The sequence below is a fragment of the Stomoxys calcitrans genome, chromosome 3 (genome assembly GCF_963082655.1).
Source record: "Stomoxys calcitrans chromosome 3, idStoCalc2.1, whole genome shotgun sequence".
NCBI lineage: Eukaryota > Metazoa > Arthropoda > Insecta > Diptera > Muscidae > Stomoxys > Stomoxys calcitrans.
In genome coordinates, this window is record NC_081554.1 from 126437198 (window position 1) to 126456977 (window position 19780).

General features: G+C 35.6%; 1 protein-coding gene and 2 long non-coding RNA genes across 5 annotated transcripts; 1 reads left to right on the forward strand and 2 right to left on the reverse strand.

Moving 5' to 3' along the window:
• Nucleotides 1-428: 428 nt before the first annotated feature.
• On the forward strand, nt 429-7263 carry LOC106089387 (protein RCC2 homolog). Of its 2 annotated transcripts, none has more exons than XM_013255217.1 (4): nt 429-554; nt 1291-1641; nt 5590-6168; nt 6238-7263. In XM_013255217.1, exons 2-4 carry the CDS (start codon nt 1312-1314, stop codon nt 6772-6774), a joined length of 1446 nt encoding a protein of 481 aa, XP_013110671.1. In that variant the 5' UTR covers nt 429-554; nt 1291-1311; the 3' UTR covers nt 6775-7263. The 2 variants fall into 2 exon arrangements, with proteins under 2 accessions (XP_013110671.1, XP_013110672.1); XM_013255218.2 differs by lacking the exon at nt 429-554 and adding an exon at nt 997-1157.
• Nucleotides 7264-16439: 9176 nt separating this feature from the next.
• LOC106089379 (uncharacterized) lies at nt 16440-17735 on the reverse strand. 2 transcript variants are annotated; one of them, XR_001221600.2, is made up of 3 exons: nt 17651-17735; nt 17277-17363; nt 16440-17204 (listed from the first exon to the last, which is right to left on the reverse strand). It is a non-coding gene; the product is annotated as an uncharacterized LOC106089379 (long non-coding RNA). The 2 variants fall into 2 exon arrangements; XR_001221599.2 differs by having other exon boundaries at nt 17277-17494; nt 17651-17722.
• A 1176-nt stretch (nt 17736-18911) lies between these two features.
• LOC131996412 (uncharacterized) lies at nt 18912-19273 on the reverse strand. The gene is made up of 3 exons (XR_009397846.1): nt 19207-19273; nt 19027-19142; nt 18912-18963 (listed from the first exon to the last, which is right to left on the reverse strand). It is a non-coding gene; the product is annotated as an uncharacterized LOC131996412 (long non-coding RNA).
• Nucleotides 19274-19780: the final 507 nt, after the last annotated feature.

Consider the following 19780-nt stretch of genomic DNA (forward strand, 5'->3'; position numbering starts at 1 on the left):
AGAATCTTGACTTTCTCAAATCAAATTCTCACTGCACCACCATCGCCACAGGGTTTTATCTTTAGCTGAGTACAATTTTTTCTCGCGATGTTCACTATCTGTCAACGAGTTTTGGTTGTGTGTGTGTATTATAGTTTAGAACTGTAACACACAAACAACGAAAAATGGCGCGAACTAGTAATATACACAAAATCAGAGTTGCAGTCAATATTTTGTTGTTGGGAAACTGCCACTACCTGTAAATGAATATATCTTGGTTTTATCGTTGATTGCGTTGTTGTTGGGCAAGTGAGCCAACCTTCTTAATTCAACCATGAACCTATCCTTCTTTAGTGAACCCCGAGCGAAACGGTGTTATCGCAGGGATGATAATTTTGATACTTTGGTACTTTTTCTGATACTGTTTATTGGCATTTTGGCAAAATGGCGATTCATTAAAGAGGAGAGTGAGAGAGCAGAGCGCGTCGTAGCGTCGTCCATTTGTTTGAGTTCTTTGGATTTTGCTTTTATTTGTTTTCAAACAATATTGTATCGCGATAATTTCGAAATAAAAGGTACGTTTGTAGAATGTAAACTAGAGACTATAAGTAAATTGAAATTCATAATCCTACGTGGCCAGCGCTTGTGAAAATTTTCATGTGCAAAAAAAATTGTTGCGGCGTCAGTACATTCCACCTGGTTTTTATTTCTACTTAAATCCTCGAAGACAGCCGGTTGGTGATTTTGTGTTGAAATTGTAAAACACTTGGGAATATCGCAAATGGCGTTCCTTTAAGAGTTATTAATTTTTTGTGGGCACTACGCGTAATGTATTCTTCATTTTGTCTTCTTGTTTAACCACATATACATCTTCCCTGCGACTCTCCATATACCCATTCCATTAGGCTTGGTCAAGTCGTCCAGCGCTACATTGTAATACTATCAATAGACACCAACACTAATACATGTCCAAGAGTACATTGTTTTTGTTGGATTAGCTCAAATTGTTATGTTGAGAAAAGACGAATGGACGCTCTCAATCGATGGGGCTGGCTGTTCGCTTGTGAGACCGGTGTTGAATAGTTTGCTTTGTTTTAATTTGCCAAGAATTTGTCATCGTGTGCGCTAACTGGATGGTAAAAGTGCGACTTATGGTCGAAGCAAAGAAGGGGAAAAGGGTATGTTAGGTGTTGAGGGTATATCGAGACCAAGCTACAAACACCAGAACAACTAAGATATAAACGTATTTGTTCGTCGCTGCTACTACTTAACATTTTCTTTGTATTTCTTTTGCTTCGCTTTTTTTTGCAGTAATTTCATTTTTCTAGTGTAATGTCGGCCAAACGCAAAGCAGGTGGAAATGGAAATCCCAGCAAAAGACGTCCCAAAAAGAAGGAGTCTGACTTCGAAGACGACGTAAGCGAAGAGTCTGAGGAGGAAGGCCAATCTTCTTCCAATCAAGTGGAAGTTCTGATACCGAGTGATGAAATGGAACCCCCTGCTAAACTGCCAGATGATTTGTTGGCATCCATGGAGAAAACTCCGGGGCATATGTTAATTGCTGGCATGGTTACATGGGACCTGACAGGCAAAAGAGATCGCAAAAATGTTGTTAAAGTTCGCCCAAATTTGTACAGCTTTCATCGTTTTACCGACGAAAAGGTAAGAGCACAATTTTTACTTAAACATTGTAGTTGTCTTGTAATATGGGAAGCCTTAGCATCGTTTGCTTTTTTTAGGGGTTAAAGGGGGATAAAAGAAAAAATGTCAGTGTTAACGTTATAACGGTAGTGGCTTTCCCATACATTTTATTTAATATACTATCTCTTCGCCTATGAGCGTCCAAGATCATTTGTTTGGTGAGGAGTTGCCGCAGGAATAAACACCAAACCAATGCCCTATGGGTCTATTTACCAATTTAGGCTGAACTGTATTTTACGGGGTAGTTGGCAAAAAAAAACTTTATTTTTTGCATATCCCACTAAAATGACCCCAGGAACACGAATAGGTGCCATTATTAGTTGTTGCTGTTGTAGCCACTTTTGCATGTGAAGGTGGCGATCCTCGCATAGCTCCTATAGATGAGTAAACTCGTTCCGTTCTTTAGGACCGATCGTCGCATGAACAACAAAATGGTCATTTGTTATTTAAAGGCGCCAATAACTCGCCTTGTCATATAGAGCATCATAGACACTCAGTATTTTAGCAAGAGAGGGCCGCTTGACCTTCCACTTAGATTCTACTTGATACTGCTGATTGTCCGCGACTGCAGTTGCAGTTACTCAGTATGGAGCATTCCACTTCCCCAACCTGCGGAAGCCTTCCCCAGCTCCTATCTAAGCTTTTCGTGATAACGAAGAAAACCATTCACATTGGAGCTCAAAGTTCCTGCCTGTGTGGTGGTCATAGCTGCGCCATAACGGGTTGTTGTTAGAATTTGTGTTTGTTTGATTTTTTAAATTAAATTGTGAAGAATACAAAAAAAGTTTAAGGTGTATTTAAATGAAATAAGTAGGAAATGCTCCCATAAGTTTGAAATTTTAGAAAAAACTACGAAAATTCAACTGTTATTGTAGACTCTTATCTCTATTCCTTCTGTGTGTAACACACAATTGTACTAAGTTATAATATCTTGTATTACAGTATTAGTCTTGGGTATAAAATCTGTTTACCATCTAAGGTGTATTTTTGAAATTTTTTCCAATGTTAAGAATTAAAAATAATTTTTAAATTGAGTTGAAAAGTTGATCCGCTGGGTCAGTGTACCAGTAATCGGCAATCCCATGGCAGCCGGTTGTACGTACGCATAACACACTGCTACAACAACAACCAGTAATCGGCAGTTTAAGGAATTTGTATTTTTCAATCCATTCTCCTTCCTATTACAAATGTTCAACTGAAATTTAGGTTTTATAATTCTATTTGTTTTGTTTTCGATGTATTTGAATAAAATTTCAATTTGTTTTATTAATTTTGGCAAACTTTAAATTTTTTTAAAAAAGTGCTTTTTCACCATTTTTCGGCATATAGTATTCTGGTAGATTAAATAGAAATTGTTAAAGAAAATTACTGAATCACTTATTTTAAAACACAAGCTTTACATTTACTCACATACTCAACGCAAAAAACTAGCAAAAATAAAAAATATATGATCGCTCAACCCAAAAATTAGATACCCACAACCATAGATATATTTCTCATCTGGAGATCGGTATGTATAATAACTATATTCATCTAAGATTGGGTGTGGACCGTTTTGGGAAATGATATATATAAAATCAATGTTACCTATTTAACCAGAATTCATGTATGTCGGTTAAAATATAAGCCATTTATGAGTCTAGGAAATTCAATCGAGAGATAAATCTATATAGAAGCTATATCCAAATATTGGCCGATAGGGATCATATTCGACGCGAATGTAGAGGGTATCATACACATCTCTCCCTACAACGCATTGATTACATTTTTAACGAAATCGGCTATAAAATTAGTTTTTTATAAGCTCAAAACCTTAAACAGAAGATCTGGACCATTTTCGAATAAAAAGAGATGTAACATGACACATTTTTGGAAATTTCGAAAAAATTGTGTAAAAAATATTCCTTTATGAGCTGAAGACGTTAAACTGGGGACAGCATAAAGATGTATATGGAGTCTCTATAATCGAGCTGAACCTAACAAAGAATAATCTGGACCAAATTTCAGCTTTTATTTTTAAGAGGCTGCAGCGTGGTTATATCATTTAAGGAACATGTTTTCATATTTTCTCGCCTGGATTAAAACCAGGAGATTTATTGGTTTGCCTAAAAAGTAATTGCGGATTTTTTAAAAGAAAGTAAATGCGTTTTTAATAAAACTTAGAATGAACTTTAATCAAATATATAATTGCCATTTTGTTCGATAACCTTTTGCCATCTTCCGGGCAAATCTAGTATTCCACGCTCATAGAACTTCTGGCCTTTATCTGCAAAAAACTGAACCAAGTGCGATTTTATAGCCTCATCATTGCCGAAAGTTTTACCATTTAAGGAGTTCTGCAAAGATCGAAATAAATGGTAGTCTGATGGTGCAAGGTCAGGGCTATATGGTGGATGCATCAAAAGTTCCCAGCCAAGCTCACTCAGTTTTTGGCGAGTGACCAAAGATGTGTGCGGTCTAGTGTTGTCCTGGTGGAATATGACACCTTTACGATTGACCAATTCTGGTCGCTTCTCCTTGATGGCTGTATTCAATTTGTCCAATTGTTGACAGTAAACATCCGAATTAATCGTTTGGTTCCTTGGAAGCAGCTCAAAATATACCACACCCTTCCAATCCCACCAAACAGACAGCATAACCTTCTTTTGGTGGATATCAGCTTCTGGTTCACCATGCTTGGACCATGATCGTTTTCGACTAACGTTGTTGTAAACAATCCATTTTTCATCTCCAGTTATGATTCGTTTTAAAAGCGGATCGAATTCAATGCGTTTAAGGTGCATATCACAAGCGTTGATTCGGTTTGTTAAATGAATTTCTTTCAATACATGTGGTACCCATATTAAAATTGACGCCAAACAAACAAATGTAAACAAAATTTCTCGCACTTTTTTTTCTAAAGCAAGCTGAAAGTAACAGCTGATAACTGACAGAAGAAAGAATGCAATTACAGAGCCGTTGAAAAAATTTGTCAAACATTATGTTTTTTACATAATGTTTGCGACTGTTCCCCTTGATTGTACATTATCATTAAAAATTATTTATGATTGAAAATTTAAAATTTTCAACGCTTTCTTAATTCTTAAAGCTGATTCTTCCATTCATTTTTTTATTAAGAACATGTACTGTCGCATTTGTTGATTGACATCTCTCACTAAAAACGTAATTCTGGCGTAGTCTGTAATATAAGCTCAGATATGTTTGTTTACAAGGAAAGCCAGTATTATTGACTATTATTGGCCTTTTTTTAATAAAAAGTTTTACATATCTTATTTAGTTATTTAAGTTTAATAAACATAAGTGCCGACTACTGGTACATGCCGCAATTACACTATCCCTATTCCGGTTTTTGAAAAATTGTTTGTTTCTTTAAAAACAATATACTGATTAAGGCAATATATTGGCGATGCTTTCATTAAAGGCAAAAATTGAAAGAAAATTTCTTGAATGGCACAACCTCAGTAATTTCTTTTTTAAGATGAATATTCAATGAATTTCTCTCTAAAGTCTAGTTTTTAATTAACAAGCGGTAAGTTTGTAAAAAAAAAAATAAAAAATGCTCTCTTAATAATGAGAATATAAAATTTCATCAAAATCGGATAAACAAAACGATGGTCAGGTGTTAATGCACATCTCTCATATCACTTAGTGCTGTCCGATACGGGCTTTAACGTAATGATATAAATAACTATCTTCGTTTTGTAGCCAAGCCGAGCCAACAGATTTTCGTAGAGAAGTTTCAGATGACCGAAAATCTTGTAAATGGAGCTAGTATTAGTAATGGGATAAATACCGATGAAAATATTTTTCTATGTTCCCGTATGACATGCTTTGTTCTATCCCACCCCATTCCATAAAGTGAATGTTAATAATTTCCAAAAATTAAATAAATTCATTGTTTAATTTTAGTATCGTTTTGCGGCTAGTAGTTGCTCGGCTGCACATTCTATACTCATCAACATGGATCGTATTGCTATGGCGTTTGGACGTAATCCATCTGGGCAATTGGGTTTGCCTGACACAAAATTATGCGAAAAACCCACAATTATTCCGGCATTGGAAAATGTGAGTGTGGTTCAAGCTGCAGTGGGACGACATCATTCACTTTTCCTAACCGAAACGGGTAGAGTGTACGCTTGCGGTGAAAATAAGTCGGGACAATGTGGAATTGGCAACGCGACACCAATAGTGCCAACACCAACATTAATTAACTATAGTGGACCACCCATAATACGCGTAGGATGTGGAGCTGATTTTTCAGTAATATTGGATATCAAAGGAAATTTACATACATTTGGCTTGCCAGAATATGGACAGTTGGGTCATAACACTGATGCCAAGTATTTTGTAAATGCCAATAAGTTGTCATTCCACTTCGAAACGTCTCCGAAAAAGATTGTTCTCTACATAGAAAAGAGTAAAGATGGTCATGTCACACCAGTTGATAACGTGCAAATTGTCGATTTTGCCTGCGGAAACAATCACACGGTAAGGAAATTACATCGCTGTTGCATATTCTGCAGAAAAAACTAAACATGAATTATTTCATTTCCAAAGGTCGCTATCGATTCGAAGAAACGTGTTTACAGTTGGGGCTTTGGTGGATTTGGACGCCTTGGACATGCTGAACCAAAGGATGAAATGGTTCCACGTCTTATTAAATTCTTTGACATTCAGGGCAGAGGTGGTCGGAGCGTTTATTGTGGCGCAACATATAGCTTGGTGGTTAACGAGTTGGGCGTCCTCTTTCTGTTTGGCCAAAATAAGAAGACGGGAGAAGCCAACATGTATCCGAAACCGGTACAGGATTTGTCCGGATGGAATATTACCGCCGTTGGCTGTGCCAATACTTCAATTGTAATCTCAGCCGACGATACTCTAATTGCTTGGGGTGCCTCTCCCACATACGGTGAGTTAGGTATTGGTGAATTCCAGAAATCTTCCACAGTTCCTAAGGAAGTGCCCAAAATGGATAGCATGAAAATACCTCAAGTAGCCATGGGTTACTCACATACAATCCTTTTGGTTGATACTGATCACGAAGGTACGAAAGCGAAGTACGACAAACTACCAGAATACACCATCGATGATTAGTGGTATCGAAAGAAGACTACAAATATACAAATTTTTCGTTATCTTTGCCAAACAAGCAATTCGTATTACATATAAACATCATCTATGAAAACTAAGGGGAACGAAGAGCATCAATGCATTTAAAAAAATGCTACATGAGTGTATACCATTAAATCATGTCATGAAACACAAATTCAATAAAATCAGTTACTTTTATACATATTACCCGGAATACTTTAAACTCCCTCCTTTATGTTTTGAAAAATTCTCTCTTTTGTAACGTTCCATTTCGTTCTGGCGTAAAAATAATTGCGTTTTTTAATTGTGTCCATTACCTATTTATGAAAATGAATTATATATTTTATATTATTGTATTCTTGTATTTTTAAGTATGTGAGTACCCCTAATATAAGCGGCATTCATTTATAATGCATCTTTGCACTAAGCATACCAGTTCAAAACATTATTGTCAATATTTATAATTTCTTTTTTAAAAATTCATATTCAGTATTCACGTTGCATTGTCACTTACTACTTAATTTCAATTCATAGTTTTTTTTAAATATATATGTATACAGTTCGATATTCATTGATTAATATTACAAATAATAAAAAAATAAAACGTTAGTTTTAGTTACAAATTGAGGTATTTTTATTCGCCCCGACGGAATCTCTACACTGAAGTATCTCGATTTACCTGGAGTTGAGTACCTTACTACTGTCCTCAACCTGGGGCCTAGTTCTCGCATCCGCTAACGAACGAGTTTTTGTTCGAAGAATAATTCCGTTCCGTAAGTACAAATTGGAGCATGGCTTATGATCTAATTTGTCAAAAACGGGAAGAAAAGTCCATACGACGAGCCTATTTTGCCATCTCAAAGGTAAACAATGCAAATGGAAAAAAGTTATTGTTACTAACAAAATAAATAAAACACGTTTTAAACAATATTGTTTTTAACGATATGTTAATGTTTTTTACAACAAATTGTTTTTTCGGTCAGGCACAAGGAGAACAACAGCCAAAGTACAATTGGATAAAGTCAAAACCTTTTGCTTGAAAGTGTCCTGCTGCCTTAAATTTAGTGGTTATATGATTCAAACTGTTGGTTTGGTCATATTTATGGATAATTTGCTTTACCGAATTTGGCTTAAGCACAGAGTTAATTTTTGTCCAATTTAAGGGACCAAGAATGTGAATATATTATAATTATTGTTTTATTTTATGAAATAAATGCGTCGATGTCCTATTTTAGTGTAGATTCTTGAAAATAGACAATTATTTGTTATTTACGATAGGTAAATTGCTGCGGGAAAAAACTCGCACATTTCTATTCTATTCCAATAATTAATCGATAACGGATGCGATTTTCCAAAAAATGCGAAAGTCGATCGTAATAAGTCGATAGCGGATGCAAGAATTAGGCCCCTGCATTTGAAAACTTTCAGTCCCTGATGTCCGGAAAATGGGCAGAGTGATCCCACTACTGAAGCCTGGGAAGGACCCGAGTTTGGGGGAGTCGTACAGACCGATCTCCCTTCTCTCACCAGTAGCAAAGACGCATGAGGGACTACACCTGCATCAGCATGCATTTCGATGGCTGCGTAGAACTACAACTGCTTTACATGCCATCACCGTACACCAAAGTAGAATCAACGTCCCCCAATCCCATGACAGCCGGTTGTACGTACCGGATTGACCCGATGGATTCCTTCATCGACAAGGGCTGCCGCCTCAGTGTACAACACACTGCTACAACAACAACAACAACGTCCCCTCAAGTACCTTGTCGGCAGCACTTGGTGTGCTGACGAAGATATCCGCACCCTCTTTTCAATCTAACCTACAATAGCCGGGTAGATGTTATTAGCGGTGTTTTATTTACCCATTAAGTTTGTATAGAGGAAAATGCTGTCCCCGTTTAGCTAAGTGGCTAATCTATCGCCGTTTATTAAAGGATATGGTGTCATGATTCAATTTGAATGACAAAAGTAAAAGAGGAAGAACGCAACATATTTATTCGGTGATTAAACGTTCTGAAGTGACAAAATTCCTTAGGATTTAAATAAAATCACATTTATGAACCCCGAGAAATATTTATTTAAAATTAAAATGACTTATTTGTTTGTTTTGTTGTTATTTGATTATTTCGGATGTGGTGTCAATGCTGCCAACGTTAAAGTATAAAGCATTTAGAGGGAAGAGCGTTTTATTTATCCATAACCTAGCGGATCCGCTAGACAGCAATTTCCATTTGTGTTGTTTTGTTTTGCCACAAACATATGTTCAAATCAACTCTGATTTGCAAAAAAAATCGGTAGCCATTTGAAAAATTTCGATACGACAGCTATCGAGTTCGGCGCAAAGATTTTGGAAATTATACAAGATATTCAGATTGCTTTGTCTTCTTTTCTAGTAAGCCTTACAGTTTAGGATTAAACATGTGTGAAACTGTCTTTTTTACTTGCGGTATGATGATTTAATTTTGCAATTTGTTCATTAAGGTGGGTACTAACATAAGTTTTCACAGCGAAACTACATATAAAAACATAGTAAAAAAATCTGTGAAAACAATTTCGTTTGCTTTACTAGGTTCTATATTAAATGGAATTTTGCGTTCATTAAAAGCGTGGACGAAAAGTTTTTCAACTTGGGCCAAAATGATAAAAAAGAATTTTCGTAGCACTCACGTTGCATTACCGTTTATTTTCTTTTAAATAAATAACAATTGTGTGCAAATATAGCTCTTTCACTATTATTTTTCGTGATAAAAAAGGGATAAAAGAAAAGATTTGCTCTCCTATTAGAGCGATATCACGATATGGTCCGGCACGGACCACAATTCTATTATGTGTTGGAGACCTGTGTAATATGTCAGCCAATTCGAATAAGAATTTGGGGGCTCAAGAAGTAAAATAGACAGACCGATTTATATGGGAGCTGTATCAGGCTATAGACCGATTCAGACTATAATAAACACGTATATTGATGGTAAAATGAGGATCCGTCGTACAAGAATTGCGCCTTCTAGAGGCTCTAGAAGTCAAGACCCAAGATCGGTTTATATGACAGCTATATCAGGTTATGGACCGATTTGAACCATACTTGGCGCCGTTGTTGGAAGTCATAGCGAAACACGTCGTGCAAAATTTCATTCCAATCGGATAAGAATTGCGCCCTCTAGAGGCTCAAGAAGTCAAGACCCAAGATCGGTTTACATGACAGCTATATCAGGTTATGGACCGATTTAAACCATACTTGGCACAGTTGTTGGAAGTCATAGCCAAACACGTTTTTGAAAAATGGACTTTTATGATGCCGGGTAAAATCGGATAGGATAGAGTGATTTTCATGATTTTTTCTATTTTTTTTAAAGGATAATTTTAAAAGTATAGGAAAGTTAAAAAAAATTAAAATTAAAAAAAAAAATCATTAAGTCTTTTTGAATCGATTAAAGTTAAATCATCAGAATCAGAACGTGGTTATGAGTCGATCGGTATACTTATCAGTGGGTCTATCTCCCTTCCTTCTGGGTGTTAAAAATAAATGAACTAAGTTTTAATACCTTTTTTGAAAAATGGACTTTAATGATGTCGGGTAAAATCGGATAGGATAGAGTGATTTTCATGATTTTTTCTGTTTTTTGTAAAAGGAGATTTTTAAAAGTATAGGAAAGTTAAAAAAACATCGATTGTACGGTCCATTTAAATTAATGTTTGAAGAATATTTCATGCAAGTGTTGACCTTGACTACGCCTCAAATGTTCCATCCGCTTAGTCCAATATTCAAATGTTCTTTTCAACATTTCGGCCGGTAACTCACGAATAAATGCTTCAATGACAAGCGGGCTTGTCTGTATAGACATGAGCTTTGACATAGCCCCACAAAAAATATTCTAAAGGCGTTAAATCGCATGATCTAGGAGGCCAATTGACCGGTTCCGAACGTGAACTCGCCTCTCAGTAAGTCCATTGTTATGCGTGTTGTGTGGCATGTGACACCGTCTTGTTTGAAACCATATGTCGTACATGCTAAGCTCTTGAATTTTGGCCAAAAAAAAAAAAAGTTGGATATCATCCCACCGTTGCGATCACCATCCACAGTTACGTTACGATTCGTATCATCTTGGAAGAACTACGGTCCAATGATGCCAAAAGCCCCTAAATCGCACCAAACTGTGACTTTTTTCTGGATGCATTGGTAGCTCTTGCAATGCTTCTGGCTGATCTTCACTCCAAGATCTACAATTTTGATTATTTACGTACCCATTGAGCCAAATAGCTTAATGGAAGAAGCGCGCGATGAACTTTCTCTACAGAGCAAGCATTTTGATAATAAAATTCAATAATTTGCATGCGTTGTTCGTTTGTAAGACGATTCATGGTTAAATTATAGACCAAACTGAAAATGTTTGACTGTGAAACAAAACACGTAACGTCCGTGAGCTATTTAGACCAGTGTTACCAAAAAGATAATAGGTAAAAAATCAACCTATAAAACGAATGTCTTTTTGCCGGTGTTCAAGCTTGTGGTATCGGCAACAATTATCACAATTGATCCCCACGGTTGAACTCATCTAACACATTCTGGAGTTCTTTCATTGTTTTAGCTTTCCCATCTTTTAATTTGAGCTCAGCGCTCGTTGTTTTTCAGAGTTTTTGTTGGTTTTGCACAACATATATGCGGGAAGTTCAAGGTTTTGCTCCATAGGGACGTAACCTCTACAGCAATTAGATCGATCATCTCTCTCCGTTCTTTGGTAATAGACTTAAGAAATTTGAAGCGTCCAATGAAGTGGTTTTTCAGGGGGATGCGACTCAGTTCACTTACTGGTCGATCAACAATTGGCACGTTGCATCTTCTTGATCTTGCTTCAAACTGGGCTAGGTTCATTGTTCAGGTTTCCTAGTTATTCTACGTGTTAAAAGAGAGAATCACATTATGTATTGTATTCAATAACTTGAATGGAAAATTACCTTGCCGTTATTCAGGTTTGTCTGAAAAGCGATCAATGAACACCTATTTATACTACGTACTTTAGAAAATTTTTCTAATATGTATTTATGAATGGGCGCATCTTATATAAGTTGGCTATATACCTGAGTTGGCATGTGTACGTTGCAAATTTTTCAAAACTTCCAAATTAATGACCCCTAATTAATGTGATTCCTTCTGTTTGTAATCGTTCCATCTGTTTGTAACTCCTCGATATATTCGTCTAAGACCCCATAAAGTATATGTATTCTTCATCGTCATGACATTTTAAGTCGATCTAGCAATGTCCGTCCGTCCCTCAGTCTGTCGAAAGCACCCTAACTTTCCTTCGAAATCCCCTTGAAATTTTGCACAAATACTTCTTATTACTGTAGGTCGGTTGGGATTTTAAATGGGCAATATCGGTCCATGTTTTGATATGACTGCCATGTAACCCGATCTGGGATCTTGACTTCTTAAGTCACTAGAGGACGCAATTCTCAGGTGAAATTTTGCATGACGTGTTTCGTTATGACTTCTAACAACTGTGCCAAGTATGGTTTAAATCGGACCATAACTTGATATAGCTGCCATATAAACTGATCTTGAATCTGGACTTCTTTACCCGATAGAGGGCGCAATTCCTAACCGATTTGGCCCAAATTTTGCATGAGGTGTTTTGTTATAACTTCCAACAACTGAGACAAATATGGTTCACATCGGTCTATAACCTGATATAGCTGCCATATAAACCGATCTGGGATCTGGACTTTTTGAGCCAATAACTGCGCTATGTATTGTTCAAATCGGTTCGTGTTTTGATATAGCTGCCATATAAGCCGATCTTGGATCATGACTTCTTGAGCCTCTAGAGGGCACAATTCTCGTTCGATTTGACTGAAATTTTTCACATGGTGGTTTGGTATCACTTCCAACAACTGTGTTAGGTATGATTCAAATCGGTTCATAATCTGGTATAGATGTCATATAAGACGATCTTGGATCTTGCTTCTTGAGCCAATAGAGCGCGCAATTCTCATCCGATTTGGCTGAAATTTTGCATGGGTGTTTTGTTATGACATCCAATGACTGTGCTAAGTTTGGCGCTAATCTGTACGTAACCTGATATTGCTGCCATATAAACCGATCTGGTATCTTGATTTCTTGAGCCACTAGAGAGCGCATTCTTATCCGATTTGGCAGAATTTTTGTACAACGGCTTCTCTCATCATCTTCAACATACGTGTCTAAAATGGTATGAATCGATCATTAGCTTGATACAGCTCCCACATAAACCGTTCTCCCGATTTTGCTTCTTGAGCCCCTACAAGGCGCAATTCTTATCCGAATGAACTGAAATATTACACAATGACTTCTACAATGTCCAGCATTCATTTATTGTCCGAATCGGACTATAACTTGATAAAGCTTCAATAGCATAACAGTTCTTCTTCAATATTTATTGTTTGCCTTAAAAGAGATACTGCGCATAGAACTCGACAAATGCGATCCATTGTGGAGGGTATATAAGATTCGGCCCGGCCGAACTTAGCATGCTCTTACTTGGTTAGGTATTTTTATTGATTTCTCCTACATCATACATAGTTTTTATGATTTCATATAAATTGGTATATAGATATCTTTTTAAAATACAAAAACATAATTATTCAAAGTATTTATGCAATTTATTTGTTTTTGCGCGAGAATTCTTTGTTTACCTTGTTGGTAAGTTTGTATGCAATGTACCTGCATTATACTTGGCTCTGAAATTTCTGGACTACTTATGTTTTCAAGGAATTCGTATAGAACACTGTAGGCCTCTATGGCTTGAGCTAGTAGGGGTCTTCATATGATTCTTCAGAATCGCTAACAATAAGGCCCATCTACTTTGAGAAGTCATACATTGATGGTCTAGGCGTTATAACAGTGTTTGGTTGTATAACAGCAGCATAATTATATATATAACTAGCTGACCCGGGCCTGCTCCGCTGCACCTTCTTTTACTTTATATGGAACAAAATTTTCCCTGGAATATTTATTTTCGACAATTAAAGAGCTTTTAGTGAAAAACCATGCTATGAAAATAGTATATCGCTTGACAAACAGTTTAACAATACAAGTGCCTTTATCTGAATGCTGTTTGTGGGGTATTTTGGGAAAGGAGTAGACCCCCAGAAAATTGGTCCCTAAAATGAGTATCAATTCGTGCTCTACCCCCCAATACCTTTCATTGAAGCTCCATATTGACATGATCGGTAACTATGCCCGATTTAGGGGTGTTTTGGGGATTGGAGTGGTCCCCCAAACACTAAGCCTGGAAAATATATCAGCAACGTGCTCTATTCTCATATAACTATATATCATTTATTTGAACCCCATATTGGCATTGCCCTCAAAATTGGATATAAAATTCGTTTTCTAATCTCATTTAAACTCCTTATTGCAAAAGTCAGCAAATACGTCCGGTTTGGGGTATTGGTCCTAAAAACTATGAATATTTAGTTCCACTCTCTTTAAGACCCAAATTGTCTTGGTGAGCAAATACGTCCTATTTGGAGGTTGTTATGGTGGTGGAACGTCCGCTAGACAGTTGGCCCCTAATGTTGATATCAGATACGTGGTCTACTCCCACATTTCTTAATTTGAGCCCCATATTTCCGTAGTCGGCAAACATCACCGGCTTGGGGGTGTTTTGGGGAATGGGTGGCCGGCCACTCAGTGAGTTGGCCTTGAAAATATATATCGGATTCGTGTTCCACTTTAAAAACCCTCTTATTTGAGCCTCATATTGCAATAGTCAGAAAATATTTACTATTTGGGTGGTGTTGTGGGGGTGGCGTGGCCCCATAGACACTTTTCCCGAATATTGATATCAAATTCGTGCTTTACTCCCAAAGGCCTTTCATTTGAGCCTCACATTGCTATGGTTGTGTTTGTCTCCTTTGGGGATGTTTTTGGTGAGAAGCGGCCCTCCAAACACTTGGCCCCATATTTGGATATCAGATTCGTATTCTACATTCAAATACCTTTTATTTAAGCCCCACATTCCCATGGTCAGTAAATAAGTCCAGTTTGGGGTGGACCGCCAGAAACGTGGTCCCACATTCGGATATCAGGTGTTTTTGGGGGCTTGGGGTAAGGGGGAGGGTCCGCCCCCCCTCAGATATCAAAAAATTTACTACCCTATTTTACCACGGGGTTATTATGCACCATCTGTGAAAATTTCAAGAAAATATTGTAAGATGTGATAGTAGTCCAATTCCAATGAATACAATTCCACCTATGCGTCCAAATTATACCTAATCAACTTTTGCAAATGTCATATCTTATTGTTTTATAGGCAAAAAGTGATATGGCAACCCTTAAAAGTTTATGTTGAACCCTGTTTACACTGCTCTTTAAATCCGGATTTAATGGCTCTATCATCTGTTTTCCCTTCATAAAATCAGCTGACAGGAACCTTAAATCCGGATTTAATGAGCAGTGTAAACGGGGTTTTGATTCTATGCCAAGGATACTCCAAAATGTCTTTATACATAAGGACAAACCAAAATGGTACAAAATATTTAATTTAAAACGAAGATACATAACAATACATTGTGAAAAGAAATTAATTATGCATATGTATATAAATATTTTCTATAAAATAATATTTTTTCCTATCAGAAAAATTTGCAAATTCTTCGAAATTTTATGTGATAATACTAAATGAGTAAAAAAACAAACTCAACAAAGAAAAAATTAAAAAAAAAATTATTTTAGTTTTTTAGCGCAGTTTTACACAATGCGCGTATAATTATTTGTCAGGGGTATAATGGGTGTTTTATTTAACTATTAATCAGATTTTCTCGCTCAATGCTGGTACTACGTTTCGATTGCGCAAATCATTGTTCGGTAGTTTGACAAGGTTATCACAATTGGTTTTTTGGTATTCTTTGACCAAAATATTGCCATTTACATATTAAAAATAATATGGCACCAACCAATTTATCAGCTGTTTACGTGCATGTGTACACACAAATGTAAGTGTGTGGATCTTTCTGAAATTCATGAATGTGTTGTATTTTCAACAAACACCCACCCCTTCGAAATTAATAAATAACGAAACCCAAAATTAGTAAAAAAGAAACAAATGCATCTTTTGTAAAAATAATTTGATTTTGTAGAATTTTCACTGGTATAAGTTAAATAAGCACAACTTTCCAAAAGCCTCTGCCAGCATCTTGCACGTGTATCAAAATAATGTTCAAATTGCAGGATCAAAAGCACAACACGTTCTTTCACAATTGTTATAACTTTGTACAGATTTATTGCAATAGCTTGTTTTGAAAAAACATTTATTTTTTTTAGAAGTATATTTATTTATATTTATCAACAAATACTTTCTTATTAATGCATCCACAAATACTTAATTTTTGCCACCCCGAGTAAGTACACAGAAAAAATGAAAATCTTGATTGAATTAAGAAATTTGTATATTCAATTAAAAATTTTGCTGTAATCGGTCCTATAAACAAATTTGTATTATCAATAAACGAGTTTTTAATTTGCATTTATGACAAGCTGGATAATTCAATTAAAGCGGTTATCTACTTAATAAGACAATTTATTGGGAAATTTTGTATGCTTTTAAAAACACGTTTAACTGACCTAATAAAAATAAATAAATAAGCATTTTTTTCTTCAGTCGATTAAATGCTGAAAAAAAATTAAATATTACTGCATAAAAAATATTTTGTCTTTTTATTAAAAACAAAAAACTAGTGTTACAAGTGGAGAGGGCCTTAATGGTAGAAATATATTGATTTCATTGGTTAACAAAATCTTTTAGTTTATTCATTGTAGTGTGGACACTGTGTAGATGACGAAAAATTCCCAGTCAACTTTTCAACTGTGATTTCATTTTTGACTGCTGCCAATGAGGCTTCAAACCAAAGTCATTAAAAAGCATTATGCGCAGGTAGATGAAATTTTAGAAAAGGGATTGGACTGTAATTCGTTCACTTGGGCTTTTACTATACATCATAGAATTTTCATCGCCATTGTCATCTCTGTAAAGAGTCTAAAGCCTAGTACTGACTTCGACTTTTCAAACGAACAACTGTCAAAACGCACTATAAGTACAAGTGGTACTGAGTTCAACGAGTAAAATATTAGCAACATGTCGCTGCATCAGGATAAATTTCGCACAATTTTAATTGCAATTAAATGCTCACGAAATTGGCCGAATCAACTCTGTTTCAATACTGTTGTCTTTATTGTGTGTTGTTGTTTGACTTTTGTTTGTGTCCTGACAAAGAAAATAGTCCGTTGGATTTCGCAATAATTTAATAGGCATTTTCGCTGTGAATGGAGTCAGTACTAGGCTTAAAGTAGAAATTATTTCTTTATTGAAAAAATTCGTAAAGCTTTTAGTGATAAAAATCTCGAAGAATTGATCCACATGAAGGGTTGTGTCTGTTGTTGAATATAAAGATACCTAAGTTATATATGGATAATTAAATATTCCAATACAATAGGGCAACATCAATATACATAAATACATACATACCTTATTTAATTTATACACCGTTCTCCATCTTATGTGCGTTCCGCATGTATAATTCGTCCATTTATGTATTCACATATTATCGATTTCCTGTTTTGCACATAATCAGTTTATTTTATTTAAAAATTATTGAGTTTTATGAAGTGGTTTAAACATTTTCACTTTCTAGATGTTTTTTTTTGCCAAATTTATTTTTGTCTAACCGCGCTAATAGTTGTCTTCTATTGAATTACATCAGGAATGCAAAAATATAAAATATGATTGTGTGGGCGAGAAGCAAGATACAAATATTTGAACCATTTGCACTTTTATTCGCATTAACTGTGTGTGAAAGAGGACACAAAACCATCTTGCTTTTTGTAGCAATAGATACATACCGTTTATGTTATTATATACAATTTTAATTCATGCAAATAAAAATTTGGTATACATTAGACATTAAACAATCAGATGTCATGATTCAATAGCAAACGGAATTTCAATTTCAACAATTATCAAAGCAATTAATAACTTTGTTAAAAATATTTTTATAAATCAATACCATGTTAAATTGGTCAAATTTAGGTCAATATTTTTTCTGTGTGAGCAAGATCAGTGCCACTAACAAACCCTTAAGACGGGTGCTATATTCGCTTTTTGCGATATTTTTCGCCGATTACTTTTTTTTAGAGTTTAGAGCAAAAAAACTTGCTTATTTCATTCAGCAGGACATTCCCTCATTATTTACTCTAAAATTGTAAAAAATTGTGATTTTATTATTGATGTTTATGAAGTGTTTCGAAAAGTAATCGCGAAAAGTAATAGCTGCCATATAAACCGATCTTGGGTCTTGATTTCTTGAGCCTCTAGAGGGCGCAATTCTCATCCGATTTGACATAAATTTTGCACGGGGTGTTTTGGTGTCACTTCCAACAACTGTACTAAGTATGGTTCAAATCTTTTCAGATGGTATAGCTGTCATATAAACCGATATTGGATCTTGACTTCTTGAGCCAATAGAGCACGCAATTCTCATCCGATTTGGCTGAAATTTTGCATGAGGTGCTAAGTATGGCGCAAATCAGTACATAACCTGATATAGCTGCCATATAAACTTATCTGGGATCTTGACTGCTTGAGCCTCTAGAGGGCGAAATTCTCATCCGATTTTGTACAACGGCTTCTCTCATGACCTTCAACATACGTGTCTAATATGGTCTGAATCGATCAATAGCTTGATATAGCTCCCATATAAACCTATCTCCCGATTTTGCTTCTTGAGCCCCTACAAGGCGCAATTCTAATCCGAATGAACTGAAATATTACACAATGACTTCTACAATGTTCAGCATTCATTTATTGTCCGAATCGGACTATAACTTGATAAAGCTCCAATAGCATAACAGTTCTTCTTCAATATTTATTGTTTGCCTTAAAAGAGATACCGCGCATAGAACTCGACAAATGCGATCCATTGTGGAGGGTATATAAGATTCGGCCCGACCGAACTTAGCACGCTCTTACTCGTTTTTTTATTCAATTATTTAATACTAGTCTTGTTTTTTGTTTATTAATTTTTTCATGTACACATTTGCGAATATGTATTTCATATATATTAACGATTCAATTAAAAACATTCACACTATAAGTTCACAGTGGCTTTGGAGAAATTGCCAATTGTGGCACAACATTTTATTGATTCAGAGAAAAACTGTTGAAAAGAAACCTAAGTGTTAAGTATAGATACACGATTTTATTTTAGTCTAATTCTCACCAACAAAAAGTGTGCCACAGGCTGTAGTTATTAGTATAAATCCTTTGTGAAAACATCTGCGTAAATACATTCCATAGCTGCACAAAATGTAGATCGCATTTCAATTTAAAAAGTTCCTGCAACCAAGTTAAAAAAACCGTTAAATTAACAGAATATTATTTTTTTAATTCTCATGCTTACCAAAATTTCGGGACGAATCGAACTCTAGATCTGTATGTTCTCTTCTTAGCAAAAGTGATGATAACCAATCTCTGCGAAAACGCTGAAGTTGACACAAAATAAATTTCTTCCTATAATTTTATTCAGAGTTGAAAACGAAAAACATTATTTCCGCAAAAACAAGAGATGGATTTCATTTCTTACCAAATTTATTATTTTATAATTGTTTACATTTTTTATACGATGTAAATTTTTATTATTAAATCGAATTATTAGATTCATATCACATGTTTTCACTTTTGCTTATTACAGTCCCATGGCAGCTGATTGTACGTACGGGATTGACCCGATGGATTTCTTCATCGGCAAGGGCTGCCGCCACTGTGTATAACACACACTGCTACAATAACAACAAATTTCCAGGACTTTTTTCGAAGAATACCTACATTACTCTAGCTGTATTCGGGAAATCAAAAATTTGTGCAAATTTGCACAAAAAAAATTATGCCGACAATGATGTCAAGCGTTGCCACTAAATTTTCTTTTTGCCATTTTCCTCACTATAAACACAGTACCACTTGAACTCACTGCTGCA